The following is a 22316-nucleotide window of genomic DNA, read 5'->3' as shown; positions in this document are numbered from 1 at the left end:
TAATTTGATCATTGCGACGACAGTCAACGAGTCTGATTCTGCTCCATCGACGAGTCATGTCAATTGCAACAGGGATAAATCACGCAGTAACAGGGCGTAACATGAACGAAGTCAGCATGTTCTATACCGGGTTTGTAATTGCTCCGAGCCCAATGAGCTTCAATGTATCTTAGCTGTCAATCCAATCGAGTTAGTTCAGCCTAACTGGGAAAACGAGGCATACTGACCGGCAATGTCGGCACGCAACGGCATCAGTGGGGCAGCATCGTGCAAGTATAAGTGCTCAGCTGAAATATTTGACTCACTGTGAGACTTTCTCGTCTAATATTGCTGGAATCTGTGTGAACAAATGGGTCGACTAACTAAGTTTCTGTCCGACGCGGAGAAAGCAGTGAGACAAGCTGGGAGGGATCTGCAGCAGCAGCAACAGCAACAGCCTGCTGGGTACCCACAAACGCAACAGGGTCAACAAACTCAGCGATATCCTAATGCTCCCGGATATCCGGTGCAATACCAACAGCAGCCACAGCAGCAATACTATCAGAGTTACCCTCCTCCACCAGTGCAACCCCAAGTGGAAGTCCAGGGTTCGCCTGTGACCTCGCCGCCGCCGCAGCAGTATCACCAACAGCAATACCCTTCTCAGGCTCAGCAGACTCCCCAGGAGCTGCCAGCAAGCGGAAGTACTCCAGTACTTCCCCAGCATGTTGAAATCTCACCCAACCAAGCTGCCTTCAACAGAGGTCCCAGCACCCCTATGCCATTGGGAATTCAGCCGGTAACTGAATGTATCGACGGACCATTCACACTACCGACTTACTGGTTCATCCACAGTTCCTACCCAGAATTCGTTATCTGCAGTCGCTGCTACGCAGATCGCATCCTCAACTCACCGTTTCGAGACACGTTTACACCGGTATGGTACGATGATAGATTGGAACGGCAATGTTTGTTCGGAACGCCTCGTGTCAAAGATAATCTTTGGCCCGCTGCTCTCTCATCAATGAGTCTCGATAGCATGATGAGCTTCATGGCCACGAGACCTGCGCTGGGTCGTTGTCCAGAGGATAAGTCAGTCGAGGGACATGAGTGGTATTCCCCACCCGATCGGCCGGAGATGGCAATTTGCAAGCCTTGCTACGAAGACTACTTTAGACATACCTCGTTCGGCAACAGATTCAGTATACATAAGCCTCAGGGCGCAGCAAGTTGTGATCACAATCTCTGGTACATCCGCCGTATGCTCAAGCGATATTCACCCAACAACAACTGGACAGCTTTCACTACGGAGTTCTACAAAAGACTGCAACTCCCGCCGTGTCCCAAGGCACGACCTATCGCAGGTCCAGAGAGGACTTGGTTTATGTCCTCTCGCGGCCCATCCAACTTCTCGGTCTGCGAAGGCTGCTATTGGGATTACTTCCACGAGTCTACCGAGAGTCAGTCTTTCCACACAGCCCGTCTTGGACCTTCACAGGAAGCCTCGTGTGACATGGGACAGGCCAACATGCTCATCCCAATGATTCGGGCGGTTGATAAGGGCAACTACCCCAGGTTCTGGAGCACTCTGCAAAGTCTCTCGCAACATCCGCCTTGTAATCCTCAGGGTGCAAGGGGCATTCGCTGGTATACGCTTCCGAGTGATCCTCCGGATTTCGATGTTTGCGAGACGTGTATGGCAGGCACCGTAGCTACCATGAACATGACGCACTTCTTCAAAGTTAAACACTCTGTTGGACCATCTGAGGCCCGCCTCTGCTCATTCAACCTGCCTGGGTACCCTCGTGGAGTGCTCTTCTTGCAGAAGTTCGCTGAGGCAGCTTACATCAACGATTGGCGACCACTCAGCGAATTGGCAGTAGATCTGAGTACCGCACCAGGGTGTCCAAAGATCAATCTCGAATTGGGGAAGAATCGTCGATGGTGGGGATGGGAAAATGCCCATATCTGTCAAGAATGTTACGTCGTCGTGGCGAAGGGCACGAAGCTGGAAAAACACTTCACCATGAAGGGAAACCAAGTCGCCGAGTCCCGACTCTGTGACCTCTACTCCCCTCGCATGCGACAACTCTACAAGAACGCCTGCAAAACTCAAGACCTAGCATCCTTCCTATCGTTCGCGCTTCAACGTCGCCAGGTCTATCTGCGGACAGTCCCCGAAATGAACAGGATGCTAGCAGCTGCCAAACACGCTCTGGGTCAGGCTCAAACACTTGGTCTCGCAGCTGTGACGTTTAGCGCAGCGGGAAATCTGAACGCAACAAACTTTTATTATGATCATACAGTGGGAAACTCGACGGTTGGACATGGGTACCAGAATGAGCAGCTGTTGCAGGCGGCGATGGCAGATCATTCGATGCAACAGGTCGGAGCTGCTGCAACGGGTCCGGCGGCTGTGGCAAGGGTTGGAGTTCTGGAGAGGATGTGGAAGCAGGTTGAATAGAAGTCTTGTAGTCTGTTAGAAATGTGCAGATTGTTGTCGCATTGTTTGTTAGGAGAAGACAATCGTGGAATTGCACGTGATCTTGTCAGGCATCGATCCATCTCTCACCCTAAGGCAAACCAACAATCAGCAAACTTCTACCTGACCTTACGCAATCAATCTTTATCGATTTATCAGCGATTGTTCTGCCATTTATCAGGCACCTATATCATATCGGGTGATTACAATCACTGTCACTCATCTCAACTTTCTTGGCAGCAAATATGCGCTGTTTATAAGAATGTCCCCGCACCCGCCAACTATGTAACGTTGAGAAACCCTCCATTCGTCATGAATACCAACAGGTATCCAAAATGTCAGGAGGCTTTCTCTGCCATTGAGAACGAAGACCTGCCACATCCTCTGGGGAAATTACTGACTACCTTTATCGCAAATGCGTTGAATCCTTCTCTTGCCGCAACTCATGTCCTCAACCACTGTCGTCCAGGCCAAGAACGCAAGATCGATCTTTATGCGCTTATTTCAGATTGGACGTTCATCGTGGAATCAAGTGAGTTGGACTCGTCACCAATGCAGCACCCTAGCCCTGATTTCTTTTAGTCACAAAGTACGGGACCACATCGCCTGCCCCCGACAGTAGGACCAAAGCTCAAATCCTCAAAAGGGATGGAAACCGATGTTGCATCACGGGGAAGCCAGCAGGTTTCGGGGACCCCTTGGTAGTCATGCCTGTTATTCTCGCGCCATCCCGCTGGCTTGAAGCCGAGGTACACGGGATGATCTTCCTACCAAGCTTGGCCATGGCTGACACATTGACTAGCCGAGAGTCCATGAAATGCTTCGAGCCTTCTTCAGCCCCCCTTATCTCGATTGGTGGTTAGCTTATACAGAGCGACTGAAGCGTGTAGATCCCATCGACGGCCACTGGCTTGTGCGCAGGTCAGCTGCCGAGGCTTACAGCAATGGGTTGGTAAAGTTACATCGGCTAAAACCGTCAATGATCGAAGTGAGTGATGTAATGAGTCTGGATCTCTTGTACTAACACCTCTCAGTACCGGGTTGGTTGGTGTCTGATTGGGACCGTAGAACCAATGATCGATGTCGATGGCCAATATCCTCTTCTCGGAGACCACTCACGGTCGGGAATACGCAAGGTAGACGCACGTTTCATCGGGACCCAGGCCCGATTGGCCTCGAGCATGAGATGGCTTGAGGTCAGGAAGCATATCGTGAACAACGAAACCACGATAGCTCAGGCGCCGATACAACCTTCGGTATCCAGGCCAGGTTTGATATCAGCTATATTCCAGATTTGCCGCACAGTCTTCTGGCGAGCTTGGCTTCTAAACCCCCAATTCATTCGGTTATCGGCGTACAAAGTATTGAAAAACATTGGACACCGTCTTTATGGAAGTACAAGCTCCTTGGCAGTTAGCCGTCTGCCTTTCGGTCTTTACCTGAAGGCCACTAACGAAGGGGCTTTTAACGAATCCAAAGCGCTCGATCTTGTTCACAAGTACACTTCTGTTCCGGTCCCTCGTGTGTTGGATCTAGTCGCAGACTCACGAAATACATATCTCTTGACGACCAGTCTCTGCGGTGAGCCTCTCGCCAGAGCAATGGATATGTTCTCCGATCGAGACTGCCACGAGTTCGTCGAACAAATGCAAATCTTCGTTTCCTAATTACGAGCAGTCCCTCCCGTTGGCCCCAAGAACCGCATATGTAATACTCTGGGCCAAGCTTGTAGCGACCCAAGAATTCGAGATGGGGATCCCATTGGACCCTTCGAAGACGAAGCTTCTTTCAGTCAATATCTTCGCCATCCCGATGATCCTGCACGGAGAGGCCATCAAATTGTATTTACCCACGCCGACTTGAACCTGCGAAACATCCTTGTGGACAAAGTCACAAGACTAGATGGGACAAGGGGCTGGGTGGTCTCAGGAATCGTCGATTGGGAAAACAGTGGGTTTTACCCTGAATACTGGGACTGTACCAAGGCTCAGTTTGAGGGATTTAGATGGGATGAGCGCTGGACTAGGGCTTTGCTCGAAGTTTTCCGCCCATTTGGAGGTTATGTAAAGGAGATTGAACTGGAGAAGAGGAGCTGGAGTGAAGGTGATGGCGCATTTTGAGACAACCTAGGCTCACAATGATCAATACGGAGGTGACTCTCATCTCTTCATCTATGTAACATGATGCCGATAAAACAATATGAATTGCAAAATAGAAAATGAAGATATTCAGCTACAGTTGAGTAGCTTGCTAGCCAACTTACTAGCGAAAGCACCACAGGCTCTAAACTAGCCGGATACCTCAGGCATCTTACCCCACCCTGACCTACTCCCTGTCGCGATGACGGCCGTTCAGTATCTCTGGCAATCGAATCAATTGCGAAGTCGCATCTGGGAATGGAGTGGTTGGATCCTGTTACTCAGAATGAATTCTCCATACCGACCAACTTACACAAAATCTCGCCTTGGCTGTTCAAGATGTAAAGAGAAGAGGGTATATATAGCGAAGTTGAATGAGGATTGATGCTAACGCTTGCAACAGGTGAAATGCGATCAAAGAAGACCGGGATGCAAACGATGTGAGGATGCAGGCTCATCATGTCCTGGATACGCCCTCAACTTGCGATGGTCTGCTAAGAACCAACTTCAACAGAAGTCTGTCAGCTCTGGTCAAAAGCCTCGGACGAGAAGAGGCAATCAGCCATGCTCAAGTTCAACAAGCCACATGAACGAGGGGGAAACCATCGACATCACGAGTTCGACATTGGATCCTTTGCTATTATTCCCTCATTTCGGAGATACAGACCCAATGCCATTCCCAGCACTGAATGCCTCCGACATCCTCAGCCTAGATCCTTCAGTTTCACAGTGGCCTTTCCCAAACTTGGACCCTTCAGAGAACATCACTATACCTGATGATACGGCTTTTACGGATGGATCACCGAGTTTGGTCGAGAATGGGCAGTGGAAAGACCATAGAACGCATACGGATCATTCCATTGATATGAGCTGGTTGCGCGATGAAGATCAACAATCTTGTACTGATCTAGATAAGACACCTGTGCTTGCAGAGTCCTACAACACCAGAGCCCCTGATCACCACTCATCACTGACAATACCACAACAACTGAGCAATCTCCCAACAGCTCTTTCTGACTTCTTTATACGAGAAGTCATACCGCTTTACTGCGCATGGGATAGCCCATCGAACCTGATGCGAGTAGTAGCAGAAAGCTCATGGCAATCATCGAAGGTTCTATACCACACGATGCAAAGCATGTCAGCCGCTTGTCTAACAAGTGTCTTTCCCGAACTATCCACCACTGCAATTCAAGAACGCTTGATAGCACTTCAATGCCTAGACGAGGATGACCCAAATACTGCCGAGTATATCGAAGCAAGACTACTGGCAACGGTTCTGCTCTGCCACACTGCAAGCTGGCATGATCCTGGCAATTTGGCCAAAGAGAGATATCATTTGACTCAAAGACGAGTGCTAGAGTGGAGCTCGACTTCTGGGACGCAGTGTAAACCCATGGTCAAATTCTTCCAGACTGCGGTCGACTACTGGGGGATGCTTCTGTCGTTCTTTACAGATGTGTCGGGCAGCCCTGAATCTGATACTCTGATCGGGCCCTCAGAACCAAGCAATGAATCCATGCTGCACCCGTTTGTTGGAATGGCGGGAGAGACAGTCAAGACACTTACTGACGTGGGAAATCTCGTCTCCCAATACCGTTCTCGAGCGTCGTCTATCAGGTTCATCACAGAAGACGACATGAACTTCTTCAAGAGCAAGATACGGGAGGCTCGATGCCTAGAAAAAAGACTGCTTGCATACACGCCTGCCGACACGTCCAAGATCCAGGACACGGGTGATCCAAGAACAACGCTAGCTCACTTGGCCAAGATCGACGAAGCATACCGATGTGTTGGTCTGCTCCAAATCTACCGTGTATTTTCGGACCTTCTCGCTGAACGATATAACCCGTGGGATGCAAATCACATTTACTCAGCCAGACCGCCGGCCAAGGTCCCAAGCAAAGCTGAGAAGGACTACTGGTTGACGAGTCTAGCACTGTACACCCTTGAGCTTCTTCGAGACATCCCCTTTGAATCGAGAAGCCGGTGTATTCAGCCACTGATTCTCGTTGCTATCTCGAGCGAACTTCGTCGCATGCCACAGGATGTCACATCGCTAGGCGCAGCGGATGAAGAGTCACGGTGCATGGGGCAGAGCATTATTGAACTTGCTCAAGCGCGGAACTTTGTGAAGAGCCGATTGTCAGCATATGCTGATGTCCTGCCTTTGAGAAAGGTGAGCAACATACTTGAGTTGGTGACGAGTATTTGGAGTGCTCTGGACGAAGGGGAGGTTGATGTTTACTGGTTGGATATTTGCACTCGGAAACAGCTCAACACATTGATCGGGTGAATAACTCCGTATTCATTGCATTTATATATATGTAAATGTCTTATGTACATCTTTTTATCATTTACCAATCGCCAGTCTTTGCTATTGACACCCACTTCACGACAGACTTCTCCACCGTGATATCCCGCTCGAGCCTCTGGTCTGTAAGGAGAAACGCTTTGGGTAACCATTCAGGGACTCCTTTGCCAGTGACCATACTAGCAATTGCCTCACCAGTCATCCAAGCCTTATCCATCCCGTAGCCACTGTATCCCCCAGCAATCCACTCACCATCGCCGTCTCTCCCGGATACACTTTTCGGTAGTTTACCTACCAACGGAAGCCCATCCGATGTATGGCCCTGTAGTCCAGTCCATACTCCTTTCAACTCCGGTCGCTCATCCTCTGGCCATCCTTTCACAAAGTACTTGGGCAAGAACTTCAGCAAAGCTTCGACCGAGTGCCCCGGTACAGCAGTGTCGTCAGACGTGAGAACATCAAAGACATTGGAGTAGTCAGTGCCGATCCATACATCTCCAGTGGCGGCGTGCTGTTGGAGATAGTACAAGCCTCCATCAAATCGCTCTGACACGGGATCAAGAGTGGACTTTGTCAGATAGCTCCATGACCTACTGTTGCCCACGTTTTGTAGATAGGGACCAGCCTTTTGCACAGACATGGTCCCTCTGTATGGATACAGTCTTCCTAACAATGGACGCAACAAGTGGGCAGCGTTGGCATTCGTACAATGAATCACCTGCTTGGCTCGAATAGGACCCCGGGGAGTCTCAATGACGTACGGGTAGTCAGATATAGAAGAACCATCACTTGCGGCACCAGATGTGTATTTTATCGCTGTTGCGGGAGTATTCGTCTCGATCGAAAGGCGGTCGTGGTACTGGACGAGAAGACGTTCGAAGATTCCTGTTATGAGGCGGTAAGGCCAGACCGCGCCGGCAGGATGGTCGATGACACCATGGCCATTCTTGATGTTAAATTCCTGAACGAGAAAGGTTAGTATTTACAATAGGCAGAGGCGATCCTGAAAGTAGAAGAGCCATACCTTTGCTAAGCCGTCTTGCTCAGTAACACGATGTATGGTTTGGTGGCTGGAAATTGCCTCCCGGAAAGAGTTCAGAGACTCCTTCGAACTTTTCCAAGTCTCCTCATCCCCAGCAACCATGACTTTATGTACATGTCGAATCTCGCTGGACTCCCGGAGCTCTGGATCCAACTCTTCGAGCATACCCATGATGCGCTCAATGTTCATGAAGCTGAAGCGACACATTTCCTTGGCTGTTTCTTCGCCATGTCTCTTGCACATAGTATTGTAGAGATGTCCTACTGGAGAGACGAGTTGGCCTCCATTACGGCCTGTTGCTCCGCTGGTAAGAGTACGAGCCTCGAGGACGACGATGCGGCTTGTGGTGTCCAGACTGTCATCTTCGAGGAGGGCTTTGGTAACGCTGCATCCAGTTATCCCAGAGCCAATGACAACAATATCGGCGTACTGTGGAAGGGTTGGTGACTGAATGCTTGATACAGTTGGGTGTGCAGGTTCTTGCCAGAGCGAGATCGAAGGGTTGGGTCTCGGCAATAATGGGTCTGATAGCAGCGCAGCGCGAAGCTTTCTCATAAACTCTTCAGGTAAGCCATAATTTGAGTCTGGATGCTGTAACGATCGGGCAATAGCTAGAAGTCGGTCTGTGGCTTTGCGTGAATCACTCATCATTGATTGGGCTTGTCTGGTAGTTAGTCGTGATGGCCGAGATAGCAGTGGCAGAATGCCTTTCTCCCTGATATACTCGAGCTAAACTCATGCCCGTAGATCGGATAGCTTAGCAAGCCCCTGGCGTGCAGCCAGTCTTCTTCGGGCAAGAATTCCATATCGCTGCGTGGCTTGGGCTATCATCTGATTCCCTTGGGCACAGTTTACAGTTTCAGTCATATTGCCGTTTGGAGCATGACCCTAGAGCAGAAATGTTTCCATGATAGGGAAGTGATGTTCAGTTCAACTGACAAAAGACACTAATCTGCATTTGGTTCTGTTGAACGGCGAGATCTGATTGCTCACTGGTGCGTCCTCCCTAAGTTAGTGTCGATGATTGCCAATCAGGGTTTGTCAGTGGATCCAGCCAAGTGCTGTTGAACTAACTGAACATCGTAACATTTCTATCAGCAACCCCAACGATGGACTATCAGCGTCAAGTGACATTATCGGCGAACTATCAGCAGGACCGAGTCAGCGTTATCAAGCCAAGACATGAGGTTTCCATATTCGCTTTAGTTGTTCCCAGATGCCAGGTTCCAGACTCTGGGGCCCCAGGATCTATTATCAGTGGAGCTGATAGTGCTGATAATGGCTGTTTACTGTATCATGGTGTCTTTCTTAGCAGCTTGGGTCGAGATCTCTCCTCTATAAGATCATCGAACCCCACAATGGACTGAGGACCATCCCATCGCGAACGTTCTATCTTTATTCACAGTTCATGACCTCTCAGCCCATACTTCTTCCTCCATTGTGTCAAGCTTGATACTATGCCTGCCTCGCTTGAGAAAGCAGACGGTGACGAGAACATTTCCACTGCTGTCGCTGATCATGCCGTCGTCACTATCCAACAAACCCGGAGAGGCCTATCACCTCGCCATGTTCAGCTCATGACCATTGCCGGTGGCATTGGTGTTGGTCTCTTCGTCGGCGTCGGCGGTGTCTTGTCCAAAGCTGGTCCATTGCCTCTCATCATCGGATATCTTATCTACGGTCTTGGCTTCATTTGGCCTACTATGCTGAACGTTGCCGAGATGGTAGCATGGCTTCCCATTCGCGGCTCAATCTACGAATTGGCCTCCCGGTTTGTCGATCCAGCTCTTGGATTTGCAATGGGATGGACATACTTTTACGCGGGAGCCATGTTGGTCTGTACTGAATACTCTGCCGTCGCAACTGTTATGCAGTACTGGAACACCGATATCAACCCTGCTGTCTGGATCGCCATAGCGTTGTCTGTATGCTACTTCATGAACATGGTTGCTGTTAGGTAAGTCGCCTTTGGATCTGGAAATGCGATATAATCACTAACAGTTTGAGCATAGATGGTATGGAGAAGCAGAGTTTATCATGGGGTCTACCAAGATCCTCTTGATTCTTGGCCTTATCGTGGCGACATTTGTCACCATGGTTGGCGGTAACCCTCACAAAGACGCCTACGGCTTTCGAAACTGGAAGAACGGAGACATGGCCCATGAATACTATGCTGAAGGAGCCACTGGCATCTTTCTCAGTATCTGCATCTGTGTGCGATATGCCGTCTTCACGATCGGAGGCCCAGATATCATTTCCCTGTCTGCTGGCGAGATCCGAAACCCACGCAAGACGATTCCCAGGGTTGCCAAATTGATCGTTGGTCGAATTCTGTTCTTCTATGTTGTTGGAATTCTTGCCGTTGGCATCATCTGCAACTCGCGTGACCCTCGACTTCTGGGAGCGATCGAGAACGGCGAAGCTGGCGCAGCAGCATCTCCCTGGGTCCTGGGTCTTCTCCGTCTCGACATTAGAGGGTTTCTGCCTGGACTTATCAATTTCCTCATCTTGCTGTCCGGATGGTCCTGCGGAAACGCGTATTTGTACTCGTCCAGTCGTACCCTCTACTCATTGGCCCAAGATGGCCAAGCACCCAAGATCTTTTTGAGATGCACCAAGTCTGGCGTACCATGGGTGTGTGTCACAGCAGTGACTGCCATATCCCTTCTTTCGTTCTTGGTAGCCTCCACCAGTGCGAGTCAGGTCTTCTCCTGGTTCTTGGACCTCACCACCGTCGCACTGGTTGTAAACTTCACAGCCATGACATGGGTGTTCATCGGATGGCGTCGAGCCCTCAAAGCTCAAGGAATCACTCGTCAAGGGGAAAACAACTTCAAAAAGTCACTCTTCAAGAAGACGTCAGATAGGCAACCTGTCCCTGGAATTGTATTCCCCTTCACCGCCCCTTGTGCTTCTTGGACACCGTACCTTTGCCTTTTCATCGGAGGATCGACATCCATCTTTATCGGATTCGACATCTTCAAGCCTTGGTCACTGAAGGGCTTTATCACAAGTTACTTCGGTCTTGCTTGGTTCTTCTTCATGTTCATCTTCTGGAAGGTCTTCAAGCGAACCAAGTTTGTGACTCCTGCCACTGTCGATATCTTTGCCGATGGTAAGAAACAGGCTGTGGATGAGGAGTGTCGCTTCTGGGAGGAGGGATTTGGCGATGAAGTCGAGAGGGATGCGTTGGCCAAGAAACATGTAATTGTCAGAACTTGGGCTCGGTTCTGGGGTGGCTAATGGTTTTGATGTACGGGATCACTGGTATATCAGCGGATGCGGAACTTGACCGTTTTGCATTACTATAGGATGCTTTTTTATAATGATCCCTTGCTTTTTATTCCTCGAGTCATATCTGGTTTGCGGCTCATCGTAGCCATAACTCAATTCCATGGAATAATTCACCTTCCGAAAACTTCATTCTTTGATCAGAAAGTCTATGTCGTGATGAAACTGCCGACTATGATTCTTCTGATGAATGTTGGAAAGTCTTGCAGTGGCCAGACACCTAATATAGCAGATTATGTTCACGGGAAAATTGACTGCCTCCATAAGCCCACCTCGATGAAATCCTTCAATAAGCCATCTGTTCTACATATCAAGCAAAGAGATTAAAGTCTCCTCCTGAAGCATCTATAATTGCCATGGTCAATCTCGCTGAGACGTTGATAGAGTTCACATGGAATAGAGCTTGCAACGGGGGCCGTGGCTGAGAGCGTTGAGCGTTGGGGACTAAGCTTCCTTTGACCTCTCAATGTTATCACAAAAAGTTTGTATCACCACAGAGAAATTGATTGATCTATAAGACATTTCCAACATTCACATGAATTGACCGCCTGCTTGTGTATGCCCGGATCCCTTCCTCTCCTAACTCACGACCAATACCAGACTGCTTGACACCACCAAACGGTATACGGAAGTCCGAGTCATTGCTACTGTTGATCCAAACCACTGTAGATGTCAGTAATGGGCCCCAATCTGAACGGTTATGCGACTTACTTCCTGCTTCGATCTTATTCGCGAGAAGATGTGCTCGAGTGATGTCTTGCGTGAAGATGGCTGCCCCAAGTCCATAAATCGTATCGTTAGCCCGGCGCACTGCTTCATCTTCTGTTGTGAATGGGCTGATGATAGCAACAGGCCCGAAGATCTCTTCACGGTATATCTTCATATCATCCGATGCATCGGTGAAGATAGTAGGCTCTATATAGAACCCCTTGCCATTGACTGAAGTTGCCTGGCCGCCGAGAGCAACGGTAGCTCCTTCAGCTTTACCGCTCTCGATAAAGGATAACACTCTCTCATATTGCGCCTTTGAGACCTGCGGCCCTTGGAAGGTATCGCTCTCGAAGGGGTTGCCGATCTTGCAAGACTTGACTCTCCCCTTGAACAGTTCGATGAATTGTTGATACACGTTTTCGTGTACCAAGATGCGACTTGTTGCAGTACAAATCTGGCCTTGGTTGGCCATGATACCATAGTGACTCCATTTAACAGCCTGGTCCAAATCTGCATCCTCAAAAACGAGCAGTGGAGACTTTCCACCGGACTCAATCGTAATCTCTTTGAGATTATTCGCCGCAAGTCTGGCCACCTCACGTCCAGTTGCTGTAGATCCAGTGAAGGCAATTTTGTCAACATCCATGTGAGCTGCTAAAGCTGCACCGGCCTTATTCCCGAAGCCGTTGACTATGTTGATGACGCCCGGCGGAAATCCTGCTTTCTTGACGATATCTGCAAAGAACAGGATAGACAGAGGTGTCTGCTCGGCTGGCTTGAGTACCACACAGTTGCCGGCTGCAAGGGCTGGGGCGATCTTCCAACCAGCCATTCCTAAGGGATAATTCCATGGAATGATCTGGCCGCAAACCCCAATCGGACCAACAGTGGTATAAGCAAACTTCTTCTCAGTTGTACTTATCACTAAGACCATTAGTCAATAAACCCCAAAGTCTACTCAGTCCGACTTTGAGACTTACCTTGCCCATATTGCTTGTCTGCAAATCCAGTGTAGTATCGTAGCACACCTGTCAGCTCACCAACATCTCCTTGTGCAGACAAAAACCTTTTGCCGTTATTCCAGGTATCGATAGTGGCAAGTTCGTTTGTGGCAGCATCAACAAGGTCAGCGAGCTTGCGCATCATTTCGCCTCTCTCGGTTCCAGAAAGGTGCGACCAAGGGCCTTTGAGGGCTGCTCGAGCGGCCTTGACTGCTTCGTCAATGTCTGCCTCGCCACCAGCGTGGACTTTGACGATCTCATTCTCGTCACTGGAGTCTTTCAGTAAACTGAACATCTACAACTAATCGACAGCAAGGCTTACATTGGACTAACAACCGATATAAATTCCTCTGCCTTTGATCGACGCCATTCATTGTTGATGAAGAGGCCCAATGGTTGGTTGTAAGTTACTCCATTTGGAGCGGTCAGTTGCTCATAAAGTTCGCCGTTCATGATGACTTCGATATTGGAGATCTGATTGCAGTAAAATCTACATTGTCAGTAAGTGAGATTATATCGCGATATGCTCCGATCTCTAAGTCCTTCAGCACCCTCCAGCTCCACGCTCTCAATATGTTGCTTTCCAGATCAGGCAAGTTTCTGGCAGTGGACCCTGGACGTCGGCGCTAGCATCAAACAGGCAACTTTGAGACAGCTACCAGAAGCAGTAAAGATCGAGGCTTGTAGTGCGATAAGCGTTGGTCCACCCTTATCACTCCAATGATAACAGCAATGCGTAGGGTAGCATCAGGCACTCGGAGTCTTGTTGGATCGTATACAAACTAGCCTCATAGTTACCGTGCAGAAACAACCATTGTTGTGCTATCTTGCATTCCCTTGGCTTTCTTTCTGTAGCCCAAGCGCTGTTATCTCTTTGACATAATGTGCCCAGCGTCTTTCCCTCCGCCAGAAGGGATGTCCTCTTTTTGGAGGACCGAACCGGGCAATCTTGATAATCATCGGTCAACTGCGGAGCTCCCACCATGGGTAGACATCGCCATCATTGGTGCAGGATACTCTGCAGCATCAATCCTCACGCATATCCTGGAAACAACTTCACCTGAGGACAGGCCCTCAATTCTTGTTCTGGAAGCCCGGCAACTGTGCTCGGGTGCAACTGGACGGAATGGTGAGCCAAAACGCCCGCGAGACTCTTGTGCTGCACTGACAATTGAAGGTGGTCACCTGAAGCCAGACTCATATAACGCGATTGCTGGGTACGCGTCGGAGTATGGGATAGAAGCCGCCGCAGAAGTTGCGTCATTTGAAGCCGCAAATGTTGGAGCTGTTACTGAATACATCCAACAAAACAAAGTTGATTGCGACTTTGTGCTCACGAGGGCAGTTGATGTACAGCTCTCCACTGGCCATCAACGTCGTATCAAGGAGGGTTATGATAAGCTTATTGCTGCTGGCCTCGAAACGACCAACAATACGTTCAGCGTTGAGGGGAAGGATGCGGAAATGGTCAGTACGCTACATCTGTTCCTTCTCAATACTAACGTAATGTGTCTAGATGTCTGGTGTCAAGGGCGCAAAGGGGTGCTTTACCTACACGGCAGGACATCTTTGGCCTTACAAGCTTATCCATCACATGTTTTCAGGAGCCATCAAACAAGGAATCAACTTGCAAACTAATACGCCAGTTACTTCTGTCTCCGATACTCAGGATGCTACAGGTCATTGGACTTTACGTACCAGCAGGGGTGAAGTCAGAGCGCGAAAGGTCGTATTCGTAACCAATGCCTACACAGGTTCTCTTCTTCCCGAATACAAAGACAAGATCATTCCGTACCGCGCTGTATGTAGCCGGATCAAAACCCCGGGGTCACATCCTCTTCTCAACAATACCTACGCTCTTCGATTCTCAGACTGGAACTTTGACTACCTGATCCCTCGACTAGATGGGAGTATCATTGTCGGTGGAGCTCGAGATGCGTATATCAGGTCTGTTGACTCATGGTATGGGAATGTTGATGACACGCAAGTCATTGACGAAGTGCGATCATACTTTGATGGTTACATGCAGAGACACTTCCATGGATGGGAGGACACCGGGGCATATGTCGATGATATATGGACTGGAAGTAAGCCTTATCACCCGCTTCGTCTTGTTTCTGATCGCAGCTGACATTAAACTAGTCATGGGATACTCTTCCGATAGGCTCCCCCGAGTCGGACCTATACCTGGTCGTCCAGGCATGTTTATCATGGGAGGCTTCACTGGCCATGGTATGCCGCAAATCTACTTGTGTGGGCAAGCGATGGCAAAGTTTCTCCTTAATAATGCTTCTTTCAAGGAAACCGGGTTGCCTCGATTATTTGAAGAAACGCAGGCCCGATTAGCAGACCCGAGAGACAGAGTACTGGAGTTGTATGCTTCGGTTCTCAGTCCCTCGAAACTATGACTGCGGCCAAAGGCTGAGATCAGGCCAAGTTCTCTCGTTAGAGCTTTTGAGTTTCTTTTACATTACTAAATTCAGTTGTTGTTGTGAGTAAATTTAACCATCATCTCCAGGTCACAATGGCTATTGTTAGCATGTTGTTTATGGTGACTTTCGCAACTGAGGCTGTGAGCATTAGCCACATTGGAATGAATAAAACTCGAGCAAGGACACACCCTGTAGCTTTTATGAGCAATCACATATTTATAGCTTGTCAGCCTTGGAGCCGTGCCTTTTGCATTGTGGTTGGTTGGTTGCCTGTTTATCCCCTGCCCATCAAGTCACGTGTAGCTCGCCGCAGGTCGCCCTCAGAATAAGGCAGACTTCCCCTTTTTCAGCCCTATTTTCAGTCCTCACAATTGATCTTTCTTTATTTCCAAATTTTGGTGCTAACTAGATGGCTGGGTGTATCGTTGTCTCTCTTCACACGCTTGTTGTCCACCCCGCGACGAGTACAAGTGTCCCGACTCCCCATCAATTCCCCATTACCGTCTCGCTTCCAAAAACGAGCAGCTTAGATGTCGACTGCAATTGGCAGACCACAACGTCCCGTTTCACGAGCCGACTTTCCGCTTGCCATCATCTGCGCCCTTTCCCTCGAAGCCGATGCGATAGAGGCGCTATTTGATGAGTACTGGGACTGCCATGCGTACAGCAAAGCCCCCGGCGACCCCAATTCCTACTCGACTGGGCGCATCGGTCATCATAATGTCGTACTCGCCTACATGCCCGAAGCAGGAAAGGCCAACGGAGCCGCTGTCGCGACCAACTGTCGCGTCAGCTTCCCCCGTGTCAAACTAGCCATCGTCGTCGGGGTCTGTGGAGTCATCCCTTTCACCCCTGGACCCCGGGATGCACACCATGAGATCATATTGGGTGATGTCATTGTCAGCCAAAGCGTTGTCCAGTACGATTTGAGACGACAATACCCCGCCACTTTTGAGTACAAAGATACCAATGAGGAGGCTCTTGGGAGACCCAACGTTGAGATCCGCTCCCTGCTATCGAAGCTGAAGAGCCTCCGATCGCGAAGAGCATTTGAGTCCGACATGAGAAAGTTTCTCTCAATCCTGCAAGAAGATAGAGAACTATCAGCCCATTACCCCGAACCAGGGACAGATCGCCTATTCGAGGCTACCTACCGACATGTGGACAACGACGTGCCATGTGACAAGTGCGGCTGCGACGGAAAGCTTGTCCCGCGACAGCGGCTCAGACAGGGAGTACCAGAACCCAGAGTGCATTTTGGAAGGATCGCGTCTGGCGACACCGTCATGAAGTCTGGAGAGGAGCGCGACGACATCGCAAGAAAGCTTGGCGTCATTGCCTTTGAGATGGAGAGTGCTGGTGTTTGGGACAGTCTACCATGCTTGGTTGTCAAGGGCGCGTGCGATTATGCTGACAGCCACAAAGCTAAGGCTACCCAGAAATACGCTGCAGCGACTGCCGCTGCTTGTACCAAAGCTATACTGCGCCATTGGGTAGTTTCTACCCCTCCTGGTCAGTGACCTGTTCACCACTTCTTGAACCGTGTTGATCATGATATAGAGTTAATTGAAGAGAGGAACTTGCCCCGGTGTATGTATTCATGCGCCAACTGCATGACAATGCTTTAGCTAATAAAAGGGTCGACAGTCTTGGTCCCTTTCCCGCCCAACGACGACTTTGTTGGCCGACAGGACATTATTGGCAACTTGCGTCAACAACTAAGTCCTGAGAAGTCTCACGCTGTCGCAGCCGTCTTTGGCTTAGGAGGAGTAGGGTGAGAGAGCCCCTGTCAAGCAATGAGGAAAAAGGAACTGACCGTACAGAAAAACACAGATTGCTCTGGCTTATGTACACGAGCTTCACGCACAGAGTCCAGAACTGTCAATCTTTTGGGTTTATGCGAACAATGAAGAGCGCATGCGGCAAGCATATGCCAATATTATGCAGCAGCTCAAGATTCCCTGCGGCGGAGAAAAGTCGGATGTTCTTGAGCGGGTAAAACAATGGCTAGAAGCCCAGCATCACAAGCCGTGGCTTATGGTCATCGACAACGTCGATGAACTGGATCTCTTCTATGGAACTGGTGGTCTCAGCCGATATTTTCCAACCTGTGCTCATGGCAAGTTACTTATCACCACAAGAAATCGGCAAGTAGCTGTACGGGCTACCAAAGGCCGGGGCTTCATCGAGGTATCACGTATGACCGACAGTGAAGCACGGGAACTTCTTGGTGCACACCTTGGATGCTTGGAATCTGATATTGCCGATCTATCGACATTGGCTCTGAAGCTTGAGTACCTTCCTCTGATACTGGTGCAAGCCGCTGCATTCATACAAGAGAATAGCATCTCGGTCAGAGAGTACTTAGCCCTTCTCAAAAACGACAAGAATATGGTAGAATTGCTCAACGAAGACTTTGAAACAAGCGGAAAGGATCCGGACTCACTGCGAGCCGTTGCCAGAACTTGGATGATTTCATTCCGACAAATACGACACCAGAACAAACTAGCTGGCGAATTACTGTCTTTGGTATCTACTTTTCACCATCAGCATATCTCAGGGAACCTCTTGGTCGATTACGTATCGTGCGTTTACGACCGAGAAAGTTCTTTAGAACTCGTCAAGGCCATTGGAGTTCTAAAGGCTTTCTCTATTGTGTCCGCGGCAAAAGATAACGGCATTTCTATGCATCGTCTGATACAACTGGTGATGCGCAGATGGCTGTTCCAGGAAGGCATCGTGGAAAACTTCTTGCAGAATGCAATGATGTTAATGCACAGTAAACTTGGTGTGATACTTAACGAAGACGGATATATGCAAATTGAGCATATCATAGTTCATATAGCTTCTATCGCATCTGTGTCTGCAGACGCCGTGGATGCTAAGATATTGAGATCCACAAATACACTGGACATGCTGGAGCTAACTATTCTCAGGCTCTTGTGCCATACAGTTTTACGTTGGAAAAAAGGTGGCTATAAAGAGAAAGAGATACGTCTGATACAAGAGGCAGAAAGAACTGCGAGCTTGTGCATACAGGAAACTATGAGGAAATTGTCGATCGACAATCACGTTCGATGCGAGAATCTGACTATACTTATGAGCAACCTCAAGGCGGCAGCTGCTATATGGAAATGGATTTTACCTCCTGGCACCAGTGATGTGATTGGCGAGGTTATGAGGCTGATGCGAAACAGCCATTCTGGCTTGTCGGGCGTAGTGGTTAGGCGCGTAAAGGTTCAGGAATTTGACTCAACTATGATCGAAAGTATCGCATTGCGGAATGGAAAGAAAGGGGAGAATACTGGAGATGTAATTAGATTTATATTATATTAGGACTACTTCATTATAACCAATCTTCTATTACTTTAAAACTTGATATTCCTTAACTTGCACTAGTTCAATCTTTTGTTTTTAATAACAATATCATTAATACCAAAATACAAGGAGCTATAGATGATTTCCTGGGATCTCCCGTTACAATCGGTAGGTAGCAAAAGATCGGCATATTGGACTTGGCCTATAGCGCGTCAAACAGGCTTGCGTGACTGCCAAGAATATGTGAAGCCGACGATCAGCTGCATCCAGACTGATTGACTCAAATCTCAGTCTGTTAAAGATTCAGGTAAAAGATAACCGAAAGCTAAGTGACGTGTAGGGTATCACCAAATCCACTTCGAACAGGGAACGCACTGACAATCCACGTGGGTGATGGATCTCAAAAATTGATCTGTTCCACCAGCGCTGTTACCCTGATCCACCAATGACTAACATAGTGCCGACGATCTTTCCCTACTGACTCTGAGGCTCTGCACTTTATCACCGTCTACTACTATAAGAAGGGCTACGCATTGGGGTGAGTCATGTGTTGGGATTTACCAGCAGATGATCATCTCGACGATGAGACCTACTGCATTGAATCCCGAAGTTATGCCCGGGTTGTTGTAACGTTGAGAGAGGAGGAATTATTCTGAGACCCAGCTCGGTTGGACAGGCGCAAAATGGAGTTCGTCTCAGAATGTCTCCATTTCGGCGGCCCAATTCATCCCAATAATCTCTTTTATTTCCGTGGCCCATCTCAATTCAATGAAGATCATGCACAGTCGGCCCGGCACGGAGCAAATCTAACGGCGGAATTTCCACGGTAGAATGTGTCAAGAAGATGTCTCTGTCCCCAACACTAAACAAGTGTCGGCAAACTTTGACAACGAATGAGCTTGTTCGATATTAACTTCATCTAACGTTTCAGCAAAGAACAACGGTTCATTCCGCTATCCAAAAGAACCACAAGTGGCGTTGACAAAAGCGGAAGCCCAGCAACTTGGCACAACGGAACTTGATCTCAAAGGATTCCCAAGTGCCGAAATTTGATACGCTGCCAGCTCCTGTGGCGTTGATTCTAGTGGCGTCCCCCCCTGAGTCAAGTGCCATTTTAGCGGGAGCGTAAAAAAGTGTGTGATGACATCGCGAGAGGAGGAGAACCGAGGCTTGGGTGACATACTGTAACCGGAAATGTACGCCGGAGCCATTGGTAACTCTCCCGTTTTGGAGCTCGGTTACAGAATTAAAGTGCGGAAATACAATGCGTGATGTGATGCTCATCCCTGTGGATCATGCGTACCGAGAGACGATCATACCATGCATCTGGGGACCAGACCCTCGGGTAACGGTAGGGATGTTGGTTAAGCTATTCAACCCGCGTATTCTGCCATCGAATCAGGTCGTCCAATTGTCCACAAGAGCTCAAGTGCCAAAGCGAGGGTCAAAGCGCAGATGCGATTCATCCAGAGACTTGGCTAGAGAATATCGTTTCGCCACGCCACGCCAGACCGTTCCTGGAGTCTCGTCCCGGCGGCACTAAATATCTCCAGCTTCACGCTTACCTCCCGTGGTGCTGGTAGTGTCTGCATGTAGGTATAAACCCCCTGGATCCCCAGATTCTGTCCCTCTTCCCTCTCTTTTCCCCGGCTGATCCCTTCATTCCTCTTTGCTTTTTTCCGTATCACTCCTTTTATGCATCATGTCGGCGACTACGAGTGATATCAAGATCGCTTCCATTGCTATGGGGTTCACCCTCGGCTTTGGCCTACTTACGGTTTGGGAAGCGTGGAAGCAGACTCGACGAAATCGAAACCCGCTACGAAGTACCTATATCTACATGCTCTGGGGAGAGATTCTAGCAAATATCATCATCGCTATCATCGGATGGATTTTCTTGGATGGAATCATCGGACCGACGTAAGACAGCCACTCAGCCAGTGTCGAAAGTGGCGTGCTAACAGTGTCTAGTGTACCGGTCTTGTTCTTTATTCTCTTCTTCTGGGTCTTCGAGGTCCAGCTTCTCATGCAAATCATCGTCAACCGAATCTCCATCATCGCCGAACACCGATCTACTATCTTTAAGCTAAAATGGGGAACCGCTATTGCCATCACTATCATCAACATTGCCGTCTTCGTTATCTGGATCCCTGCTCATACTGTTCCTCCCGCCAGTCAAACGTAAGTCACTATAACTAGCTTGGCTAGGTTTATACTGACCAATACAGTTTCGTTCGCATCAACGAGGTTTGGGATCGTATGTCCAAGGTTCTCATCCTTCTCGTCGATGCTGGTCTCAACTGGTACTTCCTTCGAACTGTCAAGAAGCGACTCGTCGAACAGCATCGCTTGAAGAAGTATGAGCCTCTTGTTGGCTTCAACGCCAAGCTCATGATCATTTCGATCCTCATGGACGTAAGTATCTCGTCATCCTCTCTCGAAATATAAACTGTGCTGACTCCGGCTAGGGCATGCTCATCGGTCTCATGTCGCTTCCAAACCAGGTCGTCTACATCCAGTTCCACCCCGTCGCATACATGGTCAAACTGAATATCGAAATGTCCATGGCTAAGCTTATTACCCGCCTCGCAAAGGGCGAGAACGCCGACGACTACTACCCCTCCATGTCGCACTCTGGCCACCACCAAAGCAACAACCAGCGCACCAACGATGCACCATGGACTCAGGGCAACAACGTCCAGTTGACACACCGATCAAAGGTTGTCGCTGGCGATTCCGACGAGGACTTGTCTGGTACTATGGGTAGGCACAACGGCGGACCTGGCATTCATCGCCGAACAGAGTTTGAGGTCACTGTCGAGACGAAGCCTCAGAAGAATCCATTCAGAGAGGGAATAGAGTCGGGGGATGAGCTGCCTTTGACTTCAAATACCGGACATCCTAAGCAGATGACTGTTGAGGAAGTTAGCCGTAATCCTTCTATGTCTAGCAGCAGACGATCTTGATCTTCACATACATTCTTTAGCTAAATACCATATACTTAATACATAATACCCCTACCTGTCAGCAATATCATAAGGTCCGATGGCGTGAAATGTTTATCGCGTTTCAAGCCGCACCATGCTTAGAAGGGATTAATTGATTAACTGGCTGTTCAAGCTCATGGTAGCTCCTCATGACATGTCAAGCCAACACACTGCAGGGTGTCAACTAAGTCAAGCTTTTGGAAGAAAACACAAACGTAGTACCAGAACAGATAATTGATTGATCCTTGAAGCTTATGCCGTCTCAGCGAGACATAGCAAGCCAACACACTGCAAAGTCCCAACTTAGTTCAGCTTTTGGGAGGCAATATAAGTATCCTAATTGAATACAGGAAAAAGCCTGGGGTAAAGAAAAAGAATGACGCATATCCAGAATATTAAACTCAGAGATTTTGCCTTGTAAATTATAAAGTTTAGGCTATCAGTCAAACACATCCTTTTGAGCAGTTTTGAGTCAAATATCTGGCCTGAGGTTAGGGTTTTAAAAGAGGCTTCAGCCACCAGCGCACAAAGGTGAAGGACACCAATAAACACAGGATAGCCTTTACACAGGACACCATTTCAGAGTTAACTTTAATCCGTGGCAGAGTAATGTATATAAAC

General features: G+C 48.8%; 8 protein-coding genes across 8 annotated transcripts; 6 read left to right on the top strand and 2 right to left on the bottom strand.

The window, feature by feature from the left end:
* Positions 1-349: 349 nt before the first annotated feature.
* Positions 350-2443, top strand: FTJAE_3360 (uncharacterized protein; the record flags this gene model as incomplete). The annotated part of the gene is made up of 1 exon (XM_037349649.1): positions 350-2443. The coding sequence occupies one exon, from the start codon at positions 350-352 to the stop codon at positions 2441-2443; it is 2094 nt and encodes a 697-aa protein (XP_037209752.1).
* Positions 2444-2773: 330 nt separating this feature from the next.
* FTJAE_3359 (kinase) lies at positions 2774-4581 on the top strand (the record flags this gene model as incomplete). The annotated part of the gene is made up of 5 exons (XM_037349647.1): positions 2774-2993; positions 3044-3210; positions 3264-3449; positions 3496-4094; positions 4194-4581. 5 exons carry the CDS (start codon positions 2774-2776, stop codon positions 4579-4581), a joined length of 1560 nt encoding a protein of 519 aa, XP_037209751.1.
* A 688-nt stretch (positions 4582-5269) lies between these two features.
* On the top strand, positions 5270-6895 carry FTJAE_3358 (C6 zinc finger domain protein; the record flags this gene model as incomplete). Its single annotated transcript, XM_037349646.1, has 1 exon — positions 5270-6895. The coding sequence occupies one exon, from the start codon at positions 5270-5272 to the stop codon at positions 6893-6895; it is 1626 nt and encodes a 541-aa protein (XP_037209750.1).
* A 61-nt stretch (positions 6896-6956) lies between these two features.
* Positions 6957-8603, bottom strand: FTJAE_3357 (gamma-glutamylputrescine oxidoreductase; the record flags this gene model as incomplete). The annotated part of the gene is made up of 3 exons (XM_037349645.1): positions 6957-7560; positions 7675-7874; positions 7938-8603. 3 exons carry the CDS (start codon positions 8601-8603, stop codon positions 6957-6959), a joined length of 1470 nt encoding a protein of 489 aa, XP_037209749.1.
* An 809-nt stretch (positions 8604-9412) lies between these two features.
* Positions 9413-11198, top strand: FTJAE_3356 (general amino acid permease; the record flags this gene model as incomplete). Its single annotated transcript, XM_037349644.1, has 2 exons — positions 9413-9912; positions 9968-11198. 2 exons carry the CDS (start codon positions 9413-9415, stop codon positions 11196-11198), a joined length of 1731 nt encoding a protein of 576 aa, XP_037209748.1.
* A 536-nt stretch (positions 11199-11734) lies between these two features.
* On the bottom strand, positions 11735-13411 carry FTJAE_3355 (aldehyde dehydrogenase (NAD+); the record flags this gene model as incomplete). Its single annotated transcript, XM_037349643.1, has 5 exons — positions 11735-11757; positions 11835-11909; positions 11958-12881; positions 12938-13227; positions 13281-13411. The coding sequence occupies 5 exons, from the start codon at positions 13409-13411 to the stop codon at positions 11735-11737; spliced, it is 1443 nt and encodes a 480-aa protein (XP_037209747.1).
* A 429-nt stretch (positions 13412-13840) lies between these two features.
* FTJAE_3354 (gamma-glutamylputrescine oxidoreductase) lies at positions 13841-18551 on the top strand (the record flags this gene model as incomplete). The annotated part of the gene is made up of 8 exons (XM_037349642.1): positions 13841-14087; positions 14136-14425; positions 14475-15045; positions 15101-15332; positions 15941-16902; positions 17029-17164; positions 17214-18169; positions 18430-18551. The coding sequence occupies 8 exons, from the start codon at positions 13841-13843 to the stop codon at positions 18549-18551; spliced, it is 3516 nt and encodes a 1171-aa protein (XP_037209746.1).
* A 1859-nt stretch (positions 18552-20410) lies between these two features.
* FTJAE_3353 (uncharacterized protein) lies at positions 20411-21674 on the top strand (the record flags this gene model as incomplete). Its single annotated transcript, XM_037349641.1, has 4 exons — positions 20411-20628; positions 20680-20889; positions 20937-21123; positions 21177-21674. 4 exons carry the CDS (start codon positions 20411-20413, stop codon positions 21672-21674), a joined length of 1113 nt encoding a protein of 370 aa, XP_037209745.1.
* Between the last annotated feature and the right edge of the window lie 642 nt (positions 21675-22316).

The sequence above is a fragment of the Fusarium tjaetaba genome (assembly GCF_013396195.1).
Source record: "Fusarium tjaetaba strain NRRL 66243 chromosome Unknown NRRL66243_c0000063, whole genome shotgun sequence".
Classification (NCBI taxonomy): Eukaryota; Fungi; Ascomycota; class Sordariomycetes; order Hypocreales; family Nectriaceae; genus Fusarium; species Fusarium tjaetaba.
This window is presented reverse-complemented; position numbering and strand designations above follow the sequence as displayed.